General features: G+C 39.7%; 1 protein-coding gene across 1 annotated transcript in view; it reads left to right on the forward strand.

Annotated features, from left to right (window-relative positions):
• Positions 1-15,936, forward strand: part of itga1 (integrin, alpha 1) — a 55,245-nt gene extending 39,309 nt beyond the window's left edge. The window contains exons 13-30 of the mRNA XM_079600151.1: positions 342-485; positions 1,114-1,374; positions 1,805-1,935; positions 2,586-2,749; positions 2,829-2,965; positions 4,298-4,408; positions 5,978-6,054; positions 6,415-6,541; positions 6,713-6,793; positions 6,872-6,948; positions 7,073-7,162; positions 7,352-7,460; positions 9,193-9,306; positions 9,388-9,489; positions 9,572-9,682; positions 9,787-9,882; positions 13,009-13,122; positions 13,243-15,936. Coding sequence (XP_079456277.1) covers positions 342-485; positions 1,114-1,374; positions 1,805-1,935; positions 2,586-2,749; positions 2,829-2,965; positions 4,298-4,408; positions 5,978-6,054; positions 6,415-6,541; positions 6,713-6,793; positions 6,872-6,948; positions 7,073-7,162; positions 7,352-7,460; positions 9,193-9,306; positions 9,388-9,489; positions 9,572-9,682; positions 9,787-9,882; positions 13,009-13,122; positions 13,243-13,305 — 2,109 coding nt within the window. The 3' untranslated portion in view covers positions 13,306-15,936. The remainder of the gene's footprint in view (positions 1-341; positions 486-1,113; positions 1,375-1,804; positions 1,936-2,585; positions 2,750-2,828; positions 2,966-4,297; positions 4,409-5,977; positions 6,055-6,414; positions 6,542-6,712; positions 6,794-6,871; positions 6,949-7,072; positions 7,163-7,351; positions 7,461-9,192; positions 9,307-9,387; positions 9,490-9,571; positions 9,683-9,786; positions 9,883-13,008; positions 13,123-13,242) is intronic.
• The last annotated feature ends 295 nt before the right edge of the window (positions 15,937-16,231 follow it).

Genomic DNA, 16,231 nt, shown 5'->3' on the forward strand with positions numbered 1-16,231 from the left:
CGGCAAGTATGGCCCAACCTAGCTATCGTTATCGGTAAAATCCACTATCGGTCGACCTCTAGTATTGGCAGTAGCAAGTCCTGTATTTGCTCTGCAGCAACAGCAATAACCTACAGCACAGCAGCAATAAAAGCAGCAGCGAAGCAGATCTATTCCACCGAGACCAAATATATCCACATTGTCATACCCATTACCATGCTAATACACTCCGAGAGTTGTCATGACAGAAAAAATATGTATATGCTATAAAGCATATTTCTGTTTCATATTGTGATTCATCACTTTGTGTTTAAATTGCAGTTTCATTCTCAATGGTGTTTTTTTATTTCTGTCATGCTTAGATCGGCTCGTATTTCGGCAGCGTCCTCCAGACGCATGACATTGACCGTGACAATTACACTGACATCCTTCTGGTCGGAGCTCCCATGTATATGGGTCCAGAGAGAGACGAACAAGGTCAAGTCTACGTCTACAAACTCAATAAGGTGTGTGTGTGTCTTTAATCTGTGTGTGATATGCCTCATTCCACATACTGAAAACATGTGTATGGGGAGTGTAGTACCTTCATTCCAGCCCGGGAGCATGTGGTAGCAGTAAATTTGGATCTGTCTTCAGGGAGTGTGTGTTGCGTTGGCGTTCAGCCTGAGATAAGTGGTCCCAGAGCAGGGGAAGGGTTGGAATAAGAGCTTGGCATCATGGGAATGGAAATCGAATGAAACTGTAATATCTCCAGCAAAATACCAGCCTCTGTGGAGCACCTGCTCTCAAGAGCTTCCAAATAATGGTGTAAATGGAGCAATCGGTTTTGCCCGTTGGTCAGTGTTTCTTTGGAGGCATTTTAGTGTTACACGGCAGCACTGTATAGAGCCCACATATTATTTGTTTTGTTTTGTTTTTCACCAAAATGTTCAAATCAAATCACTGAATCTACGGACTTCTTGTTATTTGCATATTGAATCGTCATTTGTCTTTTCTTTCCTGTTCTTTCCTGCATCTGTTTAATCATCTTTATAACAATTTTATATTTGCTTGAAATTTTCATTGGAGACTGTAGGCCTCACTGAGAGCTGCAGTATCTCAGGCATTTACTCTGTGTCTGCTTGTTCCCCTCAGGATGGGCTGTTTGAGCATGAGATGACGCTGAAGCCGGTCAATCAGACCTGTTGTACGGCTAACTCTCGGAGCAACTGTAAAAGCTTCAGTAAGAACGAGCCCTGCGGCTCACGCTTCGGCACTGCAATCGCTGCCGTTCCTGACCTCAACCTGGACGGCTTTAATGACATAGTGATCGGATCGCCTTTGGAGAACGACCACAGAGGGGCGGTGTATATTTACCACGGTTCTCAGAAATCAATAAAGGAGAAGTATGTTCAGGTAAGGAAACTTGACAGCATATCATCATATGGTCTTTAACGTTTTGGTGGTTAGAAATGCAGACCGCCTTTATAAACATTTAGATTTTTAACACGCGTACAGTAACTTTAATATTTAATGTTTACATTGAATTTGTGATAAACTGAAGAGCTATTCAAATATTAATTATTGATGTAGAGTCACTTGTATATCCTTTCACCCATTCTTCAAACTATTATGTCATGTGGGGTCGCCGGGATGCTGGAGCCTATATACCTGTAACTTTACTTGATACATTTCAATAAGTTTGGCAATGAAACCTATAGCTAAACTTATTTCTATTTAGTTCATGTAATGTAATAATTGTTATATTAAGATAACTGTTATTAATATATTAATATATGAATATAATGACTATAATAATACAAATAAATATGGTGTTTGTGTTTAGCGCATTGCTGCTGGAGGAGATGGAGTGAGCATGAAGTTCTTTGGCCAATCAATTCACGGCATCATGGATTTGAATGGTGATGGCATCATTGACGTCACTATCGGAGGAATAGGAGGGGCCGCACTTTATTGGTGAGTGTGTTTGACTTAGTGTCATTTTTATGTGAGTGAATCTATTCTGTAGTGCAACATTTTAAATTCCCACTAATGTCTGGATCTAAAAAAGCCATGGGTATGAGACATGAACTCGCTACCCTCTGGATGTCTGTCTTCCTGGTTCCCACCCACAGCAGCTGTCTCAAATCTGGACCTGAGCCTAAACACCCCACATCGTAGAGGCTTGTCCGTCAGGGGTTATGTCCCTCCGCTACGACCCATTTCTGTTGGGCTCCGAATCTGTGTGAGAGTGCCTCCAAGCACGAAATAAACTCTTGGCAGCGTTTCCTTTCTTAGATTCCCCTGTAGAGATCACAGATTCCAGAGTAGCCACAAAATGACCCCAAATGCTGAGACTCCACGACTCAGCAAAGCCGTGGAGTCTAGTGACCTCTGCCATCTTCACTCCCCCAAGCTGCACCTCCCAGCCTTTTAGGAGCTCTCCATTCGCCTGTAATTGACCACATATTACATTTTTTGGAGACCATCTGAAGTGTTCAGTTGGACTGAAATCAGTCTATGATCTACGAACCAGCTGTTGTTGTACGGAATGAAATGACACACCTAGTAATCCTCCAATTGCTGCTCCATTCACACAAACATCTTGTTGAATTTGTTTAATCCAGGTCTCGGGATGTTGCAGAGCTTCGTGCCGAAATGACCTTCGACCCAAGCAAGATCAATCTGCAGCAGACCTGTCAGATCCACGGGAGGACCACAGTATGTGTGAAGACCAATGTGTGTTTCAAATATCGAATGAAGTCTGACAAAGACACTATCACAGGAACTCGTGAGTCACGGATGCTCTTTCTTTGTTTTGTCAATCAAGTCTTTAATGTTCTGTGTTTTTAAATGGCGTTTCCCTCCAGTCATCAGGTACAATTTAACGCTGGACTCGCTGAGAACGATTGCCAGAGGACGGTTTAACGAAACTGAGGACAGGAGATTGCAGAAGAACGAGTTGATCGTTAACCAGCTTTGCAGAGAGCACATCTTCTACACGTCGGCAAGTAAATCAGTTTTTCATACGCAAGTATAGACCTTAGTTATGTTAGACGCCATATTGAATTGAACTCTTAAAGTCTTTACAATGCAATGCACTGTATAAAGGTTCTGGATCATATAATTTAAAAACTGTTTCATGGAGTTTCACGCACTGTATTCTGTCCCTCACAGACTCGTTTTCATTCCTGTCAAAACTTAAATATGGCACTACCCTGACTGAGGTCTATAGGGCTGCACAAACTTCTGTCTTGTGATTTTTAGCTTCTCTTTGTGTACAGTATATGGTGCTTGTGTTAATGTATTTTTTATAAAGAAGCGGCACTACTAACTTAACTACAATATTCAGTAGCACGACAGTAGGGCTGCTCGATTATGGCAAAAACCATTAGGGTAAAATCGAAATCAAAAATCAACTACGATTAATCGCACAGCCCTACATGACAGTAACTTAATAGTGTATCTTTTCCAGTAACAAGTCACTTTTTCAAACAAGTAACAATGTAACGCATAAAAAAAGTCAAGCAAATAAGGCGATAATCAAAATAGATGTTTATAGAAGATGTTAATAGATGTAAAGATGTTTATAGTTATATTAGTTGTTTATTTATTTAAAATGATATTAATGCATACAATTACTTGAATAGACATCTTCTGTGACAGGGAAACAGGAAATGATATCATTGGTCAATAAGCCTCTTACAATACCAGATAATTAGACATTTTCAGAGTATAAGATGTATTAATTATGTTCAAATGTCTTCTTGAATATAATGTGTTTTGCTTTGAAGAAACGTATCTGCCAAATCTATAAATGTAAAGCAGTGGTAGCTCGCGACGCAGACTGTACACTCCCTCCCTGTGTGTGCAGACTGGCTTCTTATAAAACCAGCCCCCGTTCTTCTCTGAAACCATTAACTGATCTAGCTTATGTTACGTTTAACGTCTCTCAGTAGATAAAGAGCATAAAACTAAGCATGAAAGTAGACTTGAGTTTAATAAAAGCCAGAGGTTCTCTGATCAAAGGCCTGAGGCCAGTAAAGTCACTCCCAGCCTCCGTTGAGAGACTACAGCATGTCCCGCTTCAGTGCATACTTGTCCTCTGAGCTCTAGAGGAAGTATGCTATCCGAAGAGAACGTGCTGTAAGAGGCGACGCCCCCTTGTGGTAATGATGGACGGTTGCAATACTGCATGATCAATATCAGAATATGTCCTACCAATAATACAGAGTTGATAATCGGCTGCTAGCGACTGAATTAATTTGATACCATTTCTGAGTTGTCTGACTGACGTTAAGCTGAAAAAATGTGCAACATCCTTTATTATCCCCCACAGGATAAACTGGATTTCAGAGACCCCATTATGGTCACGCTGGAATTCGGTTTAGTGGATGAAGACAAGGGTCCAGTCCTAGACGGGGAATTACCGACGTCACTCAACAAGACCGTAAGATCTCATTCTCGTTCCTGATCTGAGGTTTATACGTGTAGGTCAGAGTGTAACATTCACCGCTCCAGTAACCGCTCCACTTATAACGCTCATTAAAAGGGGGAGTGAATGTGGGTGGCAGCTGTAAGTTAGTCTAATGAAGTCTCTCTAATTTTACCAGCGCTGAGAGATTTTCTCCATGTTTGCTCTCTCACACGCAGTTATAATGAGATTTTGATTAGCAGAGACAGGGATGGGCTGCCATAGGGAATGCCAAGACTTTTGTTTATTTTATCATTTTGATGACTTGATTATAAAAGCATACTGTACATTTTTTGTTTGTGTGTGAAGTATAATCATTTATATTTGTATGAATCTGCACAATTTAATAGTGAGATTTGTACTTTTCGTAGATGCTGTTTTTTTTTTGTTTTTTTTTTTTAAGTTGTTCTAACTTTTTTTATAAGAAAAATGCCCATTGTGATATTATAAAGACAACGTTGTTTACAATTTAAATATAAATATTTTTTATTTATAATAACATATATGAGATTCATTTAGAACACAGCACACTGCTTAATCTGCTCCCATGAAACTTTAATAAATGGAAATGTTTCAACCAAATAATGACCATGTTTGGATTTAAACGTTGCATGTCTCGTAAACGCGCAGATAAAGCAGTGTGCCTGTTTTTTTAAATTGTTTAAAAAAAAAATGTTTTATAAATTTTGGATGTGCATATAATAGTGATGGGAGATACTAAGCTTTTCAAAGCTTTGAATCAATTGCTTTGCAAAATGATTCACTGTTTCAGAGAGCTCAAAATGCCACACGCTATAGTGAACCCTGCTGAGCCCAAACATGCATTAAAACCACTTCTACAAACCAATCGCAAATGCTTGACTGAAGGTGTAATCTATTAAATTCATTTAGCAAATCATCCAATACCATTAAAGGAACACACCGACTTTTGGGGACTTTAGCTTATTCCCCGTACCCAGCGTTAGATATACCCTTTTCATCTCCGTGCGTGCCGTAACTCAGTCTGACGCACCCACCGCTAGCCTAGCTTAGCACAAAGACTGGAGGTAAACACAGGGATGTTTACATTCTTATATAACTCAATGTTTTATTTTCTTCTTTACTTTCTGTATCTCATGCACGCACGGCACACACACACACACACACACACACACACACACACACACACACACACACACACACACACACACTAATTCCCAAGCAGACAGCTTTGCCAGCTCACGAGATAAGGTTATCAGGAGGAAGAGCCGCTTTTCCTGGAGACATCACTAGTGTTTGCCAGTGCTACTCCCTGAAGTTCTGTTGTTCTTGTCCTCCAAGTATATTTGCGGGACACTGTTGGCTTAATGCGTGTAATTAAATGACATCGTTGGAAAAGGGTGTAAAACGAAATCTGGCAGGAAACTTCATTATAAATGTTTGGCCAAACATTGTTTCGCACACTAAAGGGGATGAAGATGTTTTGAAGTGTGTTTTTATGACCCTTCAAGCATGTCAGAATAAATCTTCCTTTATTACTTTACTTTGTATTTTCTTTCGCTCTAGATCGCATTAGTAGACTGCGGGAATAATGACAAGTGTGTTGCTAATCTACACCTTAAAGCCGCTGCAAACATCTCAAGGTATTAATAGTAACTTTCCAAATGTGACCAGTCTTCATGTTATTTTCCTAAAATGTCTTTCTGATTCTTCTGTCTTTAATATAATTATTGTTGTAGATTGACAATGCAGATAATTATGTCATTGGGGCTGTTTTATTCTTATTGTAAATGATTTCTGGTGTATTCCAATTTATTTAGTCAATTCTTGTCGTCTGCTGCCCCCTTCTGTTGACTTTTGAAAGAATATTCCCCTGTTGGGTTGTCCTGTCATTTCCATCAGCCTCAGATTTGTCCACAAGGCATGAAACAGGATAACAGAAGCAAACTAGAACACTGGATGCAAACTGACTTTGTTTATCTCTTATTTCTGTATATTTATAGTCTTCTCATAAAAAGCAACCAAGAGAAGTTTTATGTCGACATCAACGTCCGCAACAGTGGAGACAATGCTTATAATACCAGGGTTACACTGAGCCACACGGAAAATATCAACTATGTGAAAGTTGAGGTGAGTCAACTGTAATGGCATCATGTAAATAACACTTGGTTTTAGATACTGTAGATCAGTCAGTGCCGGTTGGTCTAACAAATCAGTGAATGTTCAAGTCGTTTATTACATTTTAAATTGATTTTTTTTTTGTGTGTGACAAAAACAGTTTCTGTTTTAATTTTTTTGCAGCCTAAAGAGAAGGACTGTGAAACGAATAATACCAGAATAGTATGTGCAGTTGGATATCCTTACCTTAAAACTGCTCAAATGGTGAGATTTGCCTCTGCAATAAAATCAGCATTGTTATATTTCATTCTGTTTACACTGTTTATCATTTCAATCCAACAGGAAAGCTTCAAAATCCAATTTGAGCCCAATCCCTCTCATATTCGTAAGGACATTGTGATTAATGTGACTGCAACAACGTAAGAATTACGTTCATGACTACTTTGAAAGTTACCAGTGAACTCTTCTTTGTACTGTTTGACTCGCTTGAGTATTGAGTATCAAAAGGATATTTTGATGTATATCATTTATTTTTCACCACAGTGATAGTGAGAGGTCAGACTCGGCACTGAAAGACTACTTTGTGAGTATTGTCATCCCTGTGAAGCATGAAGCCAACCTGCGATTCATTTCGTAAGTGCCTTATTTAAACCAACCAATCAGCTTTGCCAAAACTAAGAATTGAACTCAACTGAAGTTAACTCTAGATTTAACTATTTGTATGGTGTTTATTTTTTTATTTATTTTTTAAATATCATATTTTGTACAAATTATATACAGTAGAACTACTGGTCAGATTGTCATTTCATGTTTTTATTGTAGTAACAAGTACATGAAGGAGGACCACATCATATTGAAAGAGAAGGAGACAATACCCAATTTTTTCAACCACACTAGTGTGATCGGAGACGAGGTGAAAATCAGCTACAGGGTAAGACTCAAAACCTCAACCTGGAGTTTGAATCACTTCCTTCAGGCCCTCAGGAGACTATCATGTGGTCAAGAGAAAAAACTAATGAGGAACTGTGAAGGAGAACTATGTCTATGTCATAGTAGTTCATATAAAACATTGGCGTAAACTATGTCACAAAGAGTGATATACTGTCAAGTCAAGTCACCTTCATTTATATAGTGCTTTTACCAATATAGATTGTATCAAAGCAGCTTTACAGTGATAATTGGGAATTAAAGTAACAGTGATTGTTTTGGCTTTACAGCAGCTCTAGATTAAAGTTATTGTCCAGCTAAAGTTAGATTTGATTGATTCACTTCTGTCGCAACGATCATTAGTTATTAACTTAGACACCGTTCTAACAGAAAACCCTCAATGCGATCCAGCCGCTCATTTGCACAAAACAGTGCCTGGTGTCTCGAGAACGCAAACCATGAAATAAGTTCCAAGGTATGAGCCTTGATAACTTATAATACAGAAAAAAAAATTGCGCTTCCGCGTAGCCACGTGAACCGGAATTATCCTGACAACGTTTTATCTGTACAGACTGAGGTAAAGGCAAGGGAGGGAGGCTTTCACAGGGAGAGACTAGTTGACACTTCAGGACTGCGTTGTCGTCGTGTCCTGGCGCTGGTCCTTCATCAGATCCGGATACGGCCTGGATCCGGCGGACTGCGGTAAACCTCGGGATAAACAGAGACTAATATTAGCGTAGACACCATCCTTCTTATGATGTAACGAGTACATCAGGATATAAGGGAAGTGTTCCCGGTTCCGGCTGACCTAATCTATGCAGCCTAACATTGAATTATAGAAGTCTATAATGTGTTATGTGTATGCTTGGCCAAAGATATGTGTTTTTAGTCTAGATTTGAACTGACAGAGTGTGTCTGCTTCCCGGACAATGGTAGGAAGACTGTTCCAAAGTTTTGGATTATTAACTGGCCGGAATTTTGAGATCGCAATAGACGTGAAGGACTATAATGCGTTAAGAGCTCGCTCAAGTACTGCGGAGCTAAACCATTTAGCGCTTTGTAAGTAATCAGCAATATATTAAAATGTATACGATATTTAATAGGGAGCCAATGCAGAGTTGACAGAACGGGGCTAATATGGTCATACTTCCTGGTTCTGACAACCCGATTTGGCTTAGTGCAATTATGCAAAAAAAAAATGTATGCATGGCTTGTCAGTAAAGCACGGCTCTGTGATCAGTAGTAAACGCTGCTCCAAACGCTGCAAACATATTTCCAAACATGAGAAGCATTTATGAACATATTGTCTAACAAAAGACCGCATTTAATAAAAAATGTTGTACTCAACTCACTTCATTATGACAGTTGAGCATCCTTCTGTGAGATGATGTGGCTCCTTACACAGAATAAGGCACAGAACATATCATTTCATAGTGTTCTATACAGTGATAATGGCTATGTCAATTAGCATTGAAGTATAAATATACTTTATTATCATGAAAATACCCGAGAAGGCTTGTGGAACTCAGACAAACCATATATTGTCGTAGTCGTGTTTGTTAGTCATGTTAAATCAAAGCATGTTTGGAGTGTCTGCGCGAGAGCGGCCTCTGGCTTTCAGATGCAGCATTTACTACTGATCCCAGATCTGTGCTGCACTGATAAGCTGCACATGAAATTTAGTTTCGATTAATCGTGCAGCCCCGTTCTGACTGATTTCTGAATGTGTTCAACAGATTGAGAGAGAACCTGAAATGCCGAGTCCTCCACTGCTGCTCACGATAACATTCCCGTATCAAACGTCTGCAAAAAACTTGCTGCTGTACCTCACAGATCTCACACACACAGCGGTAGGTGCTCAGATTCCTCAAGTGGCCCTATCTACATGCCTGGCTCAGACATATCTCAACTACCTCATTTTTTTCTTACAGAACATCAGCTGTGATGCCAAATGGATTAACCCTTTACTCATCAAGCCTGACAACCCTCATGCAGTGAATCCTAAAAAAGAGTCCTTGAGCGTCTATCTTTTGGTGAGTAAGCATCGCTTTTCTTATGAATATGTGAATTGGAAATGGGCATGTGATCGCATCTCAATTTTTCTCTGTCTCCCAGAGCTGTAAAGAAGAAAGAAATCCCTGCAAGTCCTTTAGCTGCTCCATCCCTCCTGGAGACTTCAACCAGATCAACACCACTTTCCGAGTGTGGCGACCCACCTTCATCAAAGTACGCTCTTCCGCTTCTGCTTCTCTTTCACGTTCTGCTATGTATGATCTGTCAGTATGCTGTAGTAATATACTTTGCCGTCTGAAAAAATTTATCATTTTTAGGGAGAATTTTCCAGCATTCACATGGCTGTCGATGCCAAGCTGGAGAACAAGAACACGGACCTGTTCGTGTTAAATGATAACGTCAAGAACAGAGAGGTATGAAAGCAAGCCAGCCCTGAATTCTGCACCAATATCAATATGAGCAGCATTTTACATTAAATTCATGACCATTAAGAATAAAAATTGCATCAGGCTCAGTCTATATTTAAAAGTGCTGTAAGGGATTATTTTTTAATACCGCACATAAACTGTTCCTGGTACCAGACAATTACCTGATCTTTAAATGTCATGTGAATAATCCATCTGGAATCACCCTAAAATGATGTCATGACAATGCTGACAAACCCATAGTGACTGTTCAGTCAGTTGTTCAGACATGTCCAAGTCAGTTCAGTGTACTGGTGACTGGTGACTGGAGAACTCGAGAGGGAACTGCTATCATTTTACTGCTGTTGACTCGAGAACTACTGCCATCAGATCGCTGATATATTTCCAATAGTTTTTATTTGTTATACTTTATGATTTTTCTTTTAGAAAAATACATCAAAAACACTAGCCCGGCAAGCCAGACCCACATCAAGATGTTGGGTCTGGGAACTCACCATTGGCAGGGCTCAATCCGAGGGGCGGGATAAATGGTTGTCTTTCAAATTCCCTCTGCACGCAATAGGATAGCGCTACAACCAACCAGAGCGTTTTCCCACCAGCGGAGCTAGTTGATAGATTAAACTTTTGCCGTATCTGGTCGGCAAAACTACGAACACATGGTCCTTTTTTAAGAATGACTTAAGTGCTGTTCTTTGTTCTTTTCTCAAAGAAAAGCTTAACTCCAAGTCCAAGAGTCGCGGCCAAAGCCGATTCGAAGGACCGCTGTTCGCCAGCAGCAGCAGCAGTCATTCTTTGTTTTCAAGTAGCAGGGAACCGTCACAACTCTGTCCTCATTATGTTAAGCATGCCCGCCGACTCTATACATGATGTGATTGGCCTGACTAGAGTTTGGTTTTTCCAGCTCGAAAGCCAACGGAGAGTTGCTAGACCACCCTGGCTGCAAAATAAAATTTGCTGCCGCTAGATTTCCTAGATTTGCCGCTAGAAACCCTTGGCACTCACTTCTCAGCATGTCAGGCTGCGTTCTCAGTTCAGTGTGTAAAAACCGGCATCGTAGGATCATATACTCATGGTGACTGTCAGGCATGTCAGAAAGTGAGTTTGATTGAGGAACATGTAGATCTGTGCTGACTCGAGCCTAAGACTGTTTCGGAGAGTTCAGTACAATTTAGTGAAGTGGTTTAACCAGGTTCATTGGACATCACTACATTACAACCGATGGATTGAACCAAGTCCAGCCCTACATCGTTTTCTTTTTTGATAATCCATTTTTCACTTAGATCTACTTCAAAGGGCCCTATTTTAACGATCTGAAACGCAAGTGTCGAAGCGCAAAGCGCAAGTTACTTTGTGGGCGGATCCCGGCGCTGTTGCTATTTTCCTGGTGGTATAAACGACTCTTGCGCCTGGCGCAAATCTAAAATGGGTTGGTCTGAAGTAGCTTCATTATTCATAGGTGTGGTTTGGGCGTAACGTGAAATAAACCAATCAGAGCGTCATCTAACATTCCCTTTAAGAGCAGACGCGCTTCTTCCACGGCGGATTGCTATTATAACGGCGGATTTGCCAGCGCACGCCAGGAGCGGTTCACAGCCGAGGAGACCGACGTTCTCGTCAGGGCCGTAAAACACAGAGAAGTGACATTGGAGATGATGGGAGAAACCCACCCAAATTAGCTTCGGTTAAACAGGCGTATAATTTGGGTAAATGTGTAGCCTAATCTAGATTATATATTTTTTAATCTAGATAGATCTTTTTCACATCTTCACGGACACAACAATGATTTCCCTCGTGTGTTAATATTTTTCCTTGTAATAATGTATGATTTGCACAAATGAAAACTGCTGCGTCTGTTTATAATTATTAGAGAATCAAAGTGGATGCGCGTTAACACGTTACATTATGGCCAAGCACGCGCCCTTAAAATACCATATCACTAACGCGCAACGCGCCACTGTCTTTAGACTGTTTTTTTCCTGGTCAGTGGTGCAATTGCTTTCTAAAACTGGAAAATAGCACCAGGGGAGTTTTGCGCCGGAACACGCCTCCTCTTTGCGCTGAACCGCCCCCGCGAGCGCAAGTTCATTCCCTAATTTACCGACGTGCGTCTGTGGAGGGAAAAGTCCGCTGTGCGCGGGTGCAAAATAGGAATGATACATTCATACAAAGTCAATTGCGCTGGGTGCAAGATAGGGCCCAAAATTTGGAAGATCTATCACTACTTTTGTTTCATCGCCCTTATTTTAAGGGTGTGTTCACACTTGGCATGTTTGGTGCAACCAAACAAAGAGGCCGAGACGCTGAAAAGATAAGTCTCAAACGAACTCTGATGCGGTTCGGCTGAAATATAATGTCACAAGATGCGACCCTAAAAAAGGACCGAATGCTCAAGCATACCTGTTTTTTTCTCGTCATGTTGCACATCAGTTTGTTTGTGTGTGTGACGGAGGGATTCTTGAGAGCTGTTTTGACTCCTTTACAGACCTTACAAGCCTCTTCACGAGTTCTCAGCTGGTCAAAATATCATCATATGTAGGCTATGCACATATAACGAGAGCATTAGCCCAGAACGGCATTTTTTTGGATGTTCTGTAAGTTCCGTCAAGAAATATGTCATGAAAGCCAACCAATCAGGTTGTGAACACATCCCTATGCCTTTAGGAGGTGTTAAAATGCCAATGTGAGACTGGGACTTTTTTTTTTTCCGGTCCAGACCAAACGAACCAAGCTGACCGAAACTACAAGTGTGAACACACCCTAGTCTCTAAAACAAACCAGACACTAATAAAACATCTATAATAGGGTTGTGCCGATCATCCATCGTGATGCCACGCCCCCCACCCAGACACACACTAATCTTAGTCTCTAAACTTTGCAGGGATTGCTCTGAAAATTTAATTGAGAATATAACTAATACATATGCATGCTATTTTAAATACTACAGTCTATGCCAGAGACGTGACGTGTTACGCCCGTTTCACACATACTCCGTGTGCGGTACTAGGACTAGCTAAGTTATCAAAATGGCTGAAATCTCTTACAGCACCTTTAAATTAGCAATTAGTACTCCATGTTAGCTTTTAAAATGTGACTAGTGTTACATCTTTACTGCAGGTGAAGATTCAAGTCACCAAAGACATACGAAGCGGAATCCCACTATGGATTATTATCCTCAGTATTCTTATAGGACTTTTAATACTGGCACTTGTTATCTTCGCTTTATGGAAGGTAAGCGTCACTATTTTTCTTATGTTGGCTCACCTCTGCACATCCTATGCTGCACATCTTCAGTGCAAACGTGCTATGGCTCAGTGATGTTGAATGCTGACTCTGTTTGTTCTCCTCCAGGCTGGATTCTTCAAGAGAAAATCAGTTAAAGACATGGAGGAAGATATGAAGGACTCTGATTGAAGCCTGCGGTTCTGTAGCCTCCATCCCTCAGGTCAACACATACGACACCTCTAGCCAAGGTCACCGAGATCGCATAGCAGGAACATCTCTAGGAACATTCAGAAATATGAAGATCAGAGTCTGGGTTCACCAAAGAGAACCCAGCGCTTTGCTTGACAATTTGATTCATCTTCATGTGTTCCCTGCAAAATTCGACTGAACGTGAACTCAAGTGAACCTCTGAGACGCCACAAGATTGGTGGACATTTTGCCAAGCACGAGAGTCAAGCTTTGAACAGCAAAGCATCAAAGGTTCATCTATAGCCTGAACTCAACATCCCACCAGCCACGGACCCTCATCTGTAACCCCCCTACGGCATTCATCATCAGCATAGCAAGGCTCAGGAACCCGTCCTGGAAACGTCTAGTGTTATCTACAGTCCTGTAATCAGAACCATACACTCTCATTGGCAGCAGGTTTATATATGGAGGTCTATTCCAATTACTCACTTTTAGAGCTTGTTTCGATGAAGTACTGTACAGTTTTCAGTTCAAAGCATTTGTTTTGATTAGTGTTATGGGCTATGGATATTGGCACATTCCTTTTTGTTCACGAAGCAACTTTTTGGCACTGATGTTTTTCACGCTTTTTGTCTTCAGGAATGAAGAGGAAAATGCCTGTACTGTAAATGTAAAGCTTAAAGTGTATATAAAGTTATGATTGCAATATAGCTTTAATAATGAAATAATGGTTTTATCAAAATAATTGCATTATCTGTATTCAGTCTGATACCTGCCATGTTTTCGGAGGTAGAAAGCGCATTGATGCCCGCAGTGTTTCTCAGGTATTCCAGATGGTTTGCAGACTCAGTGAATGTCTGGAATCATAAAATTGGACTGCCATCAACTATTTTTTTTTTTTTTAGTTTTTGCCATATGTAAATATTAGAAAAACCATTACCTGACTAAATGTTAAAGCTAAAGTGTGTAATTTATTCACCACTAGCACCACCAAACTGAACAATGACTGTTTTCAAACAGGATTTCCAAACGCTCTCCTATTGGACGACAGCCCCGCCTTAAACTCACACCATTGGTTGAGTCAATTTTGCTGTTGTCGGGATGGCTGGGAAGGTCCAGGAAACAGAGCATTGTTTTGAGATCGCCACTGAAACTGTGTTTGTGACTTCTAAGGAAAATCACTGACTAACAGATGCCTGTTCATATTAAGCCAGAATAGAAGAAATATTTTAACAAAAAATTACACGTATATATGTGTATGTGTGTGTGTGTATATATATATGATGTGGAGGTGGTGCTATATATATATATATGTGTAGGTGGTGCTATAAATATATATGTATATATCTATATTTGGAGGTGGTGCTATATATATAATAGTTTCTGAGAAACAGCAGAAATAGTCAAACCCAGAGTGCACACCACTTGACATATATAGTGCAGTTAAATTATGCAAAATGCAAAACATGAGACTGAATTACATATTGCAATGGGGGAAATCAAACATAGTGTACATATTCAGTGCCTTAATTTGCAATGCACTGACTCTCCGAATGGAAAGAAGAAATCTTTCTTTGCTTTTTTACATTTGTGATAATTTTGCATTAAGCCAATGATTGGTTTAAAAAATTTTTTTTTTTTTTGCAATATTATTTTTGCAACATCTAACCAGAGTCTGCCACAAACTCAAAGTAGGCCTAGTATAAAACCTCAAAAACAGTTATTTATTTCCCCTTTTCATTTTTCTTTGTAAAAACCATGCATGTGTAACATGTGAAACTTACATTGCAAGCTTTTCCTACTGTACGCATGTTGACATTTTTTGGCATCAGTTAAGATATATTTTGTTTTTAATGCTCCAGTTTTTGCCACAAACATGAAAGTGCAGAATGCTAGATGTGGCAGAGATGTTGGAAATTTTGCTCGACACTCAAGTGTGAATATTTATCACATTCAGCGAGAAAGAGCAGTTTTTCTCAACTCTGTTTAAGAATATGAGTACTAAATATAATGCAATTATTTTTAATTTAGTTAAATTAGTGGTTTGATTGAACACTCGTTCATTGGTAAAGATGGTGTTCTGCAGAACAATGGCTTTCTTTCGTATTCATGTTGCACTGGCTTATGATCTGTAGTATTCAGCTTATCATACAATTGTCATTTCAACACACAATTTTTGTTCTTTTAAGTTGGCATGAATAGAGTTATTGCTGTGTGGTTCAAAATGTTGTTCACAGGCTCCATTTCATATTTGCCACTGTAAATTTAACATCAACTGTCATATCTTTGTATCATCTAGTCACGATTTATGTTTTTTTTTTTTTTCTTGTACATTGAATGAGATGCCAACCATGATTCTCTTGTATATAATATCACAATCTACAGTATTCATGTTTAAAACACATAAAAAGTGTTTAAATATAAGGTGTTTAAAACATGCAGGATAATCGAGCCTCACTCTCAGATGGAGACCATCGGTCTTGGGCACATGTGAGACACTCTGCTGTGAAGTTTCTATGTAATGCACTGGTTTGTCATATTGTACATACTTTTCAGCACGGATTTAAAAAGCCTTGCACATGCTGTCAAGAAAATGTGCGGGAAAAAAATAAATGCTTATTTTGTAATTTAGACACTTCAAGAGACATATTTGTATGTTTTTTTTTTCTGTAATGGCGTAGCCTATTGCAGAAAATGAGCATATGCATAATTACATATGCATCCTTCAAGTTAAATAGTTCCAAGTGAAGAAAAGGCAGAACCTTTCGCCTCTCTGCAGATAAAGTTGTGTTGTGTTCCGTTAGTGAATGAACCACTCATAAAAACTGACACCTGTCGCCGCCAACTGGCAATTGTTGTGTAGCGCCCAAATAGCTTAAGTTAATTATTGGTATTCCTTGATCACAACCATTTATCATGTTTATAG

The sequence above is a fragment of the Phoxinus phoxinus genome (assembly GCF_949152265.1).
Source record: "Phoxinus phoxinus genome assembly, chromosome: 23".
NCBI lineage: Eukaryota > Metazoa > Chordata > Actinopteri > Cypriniformes > Leuciscidae > Phoxinus > Phoxinus phoxinus.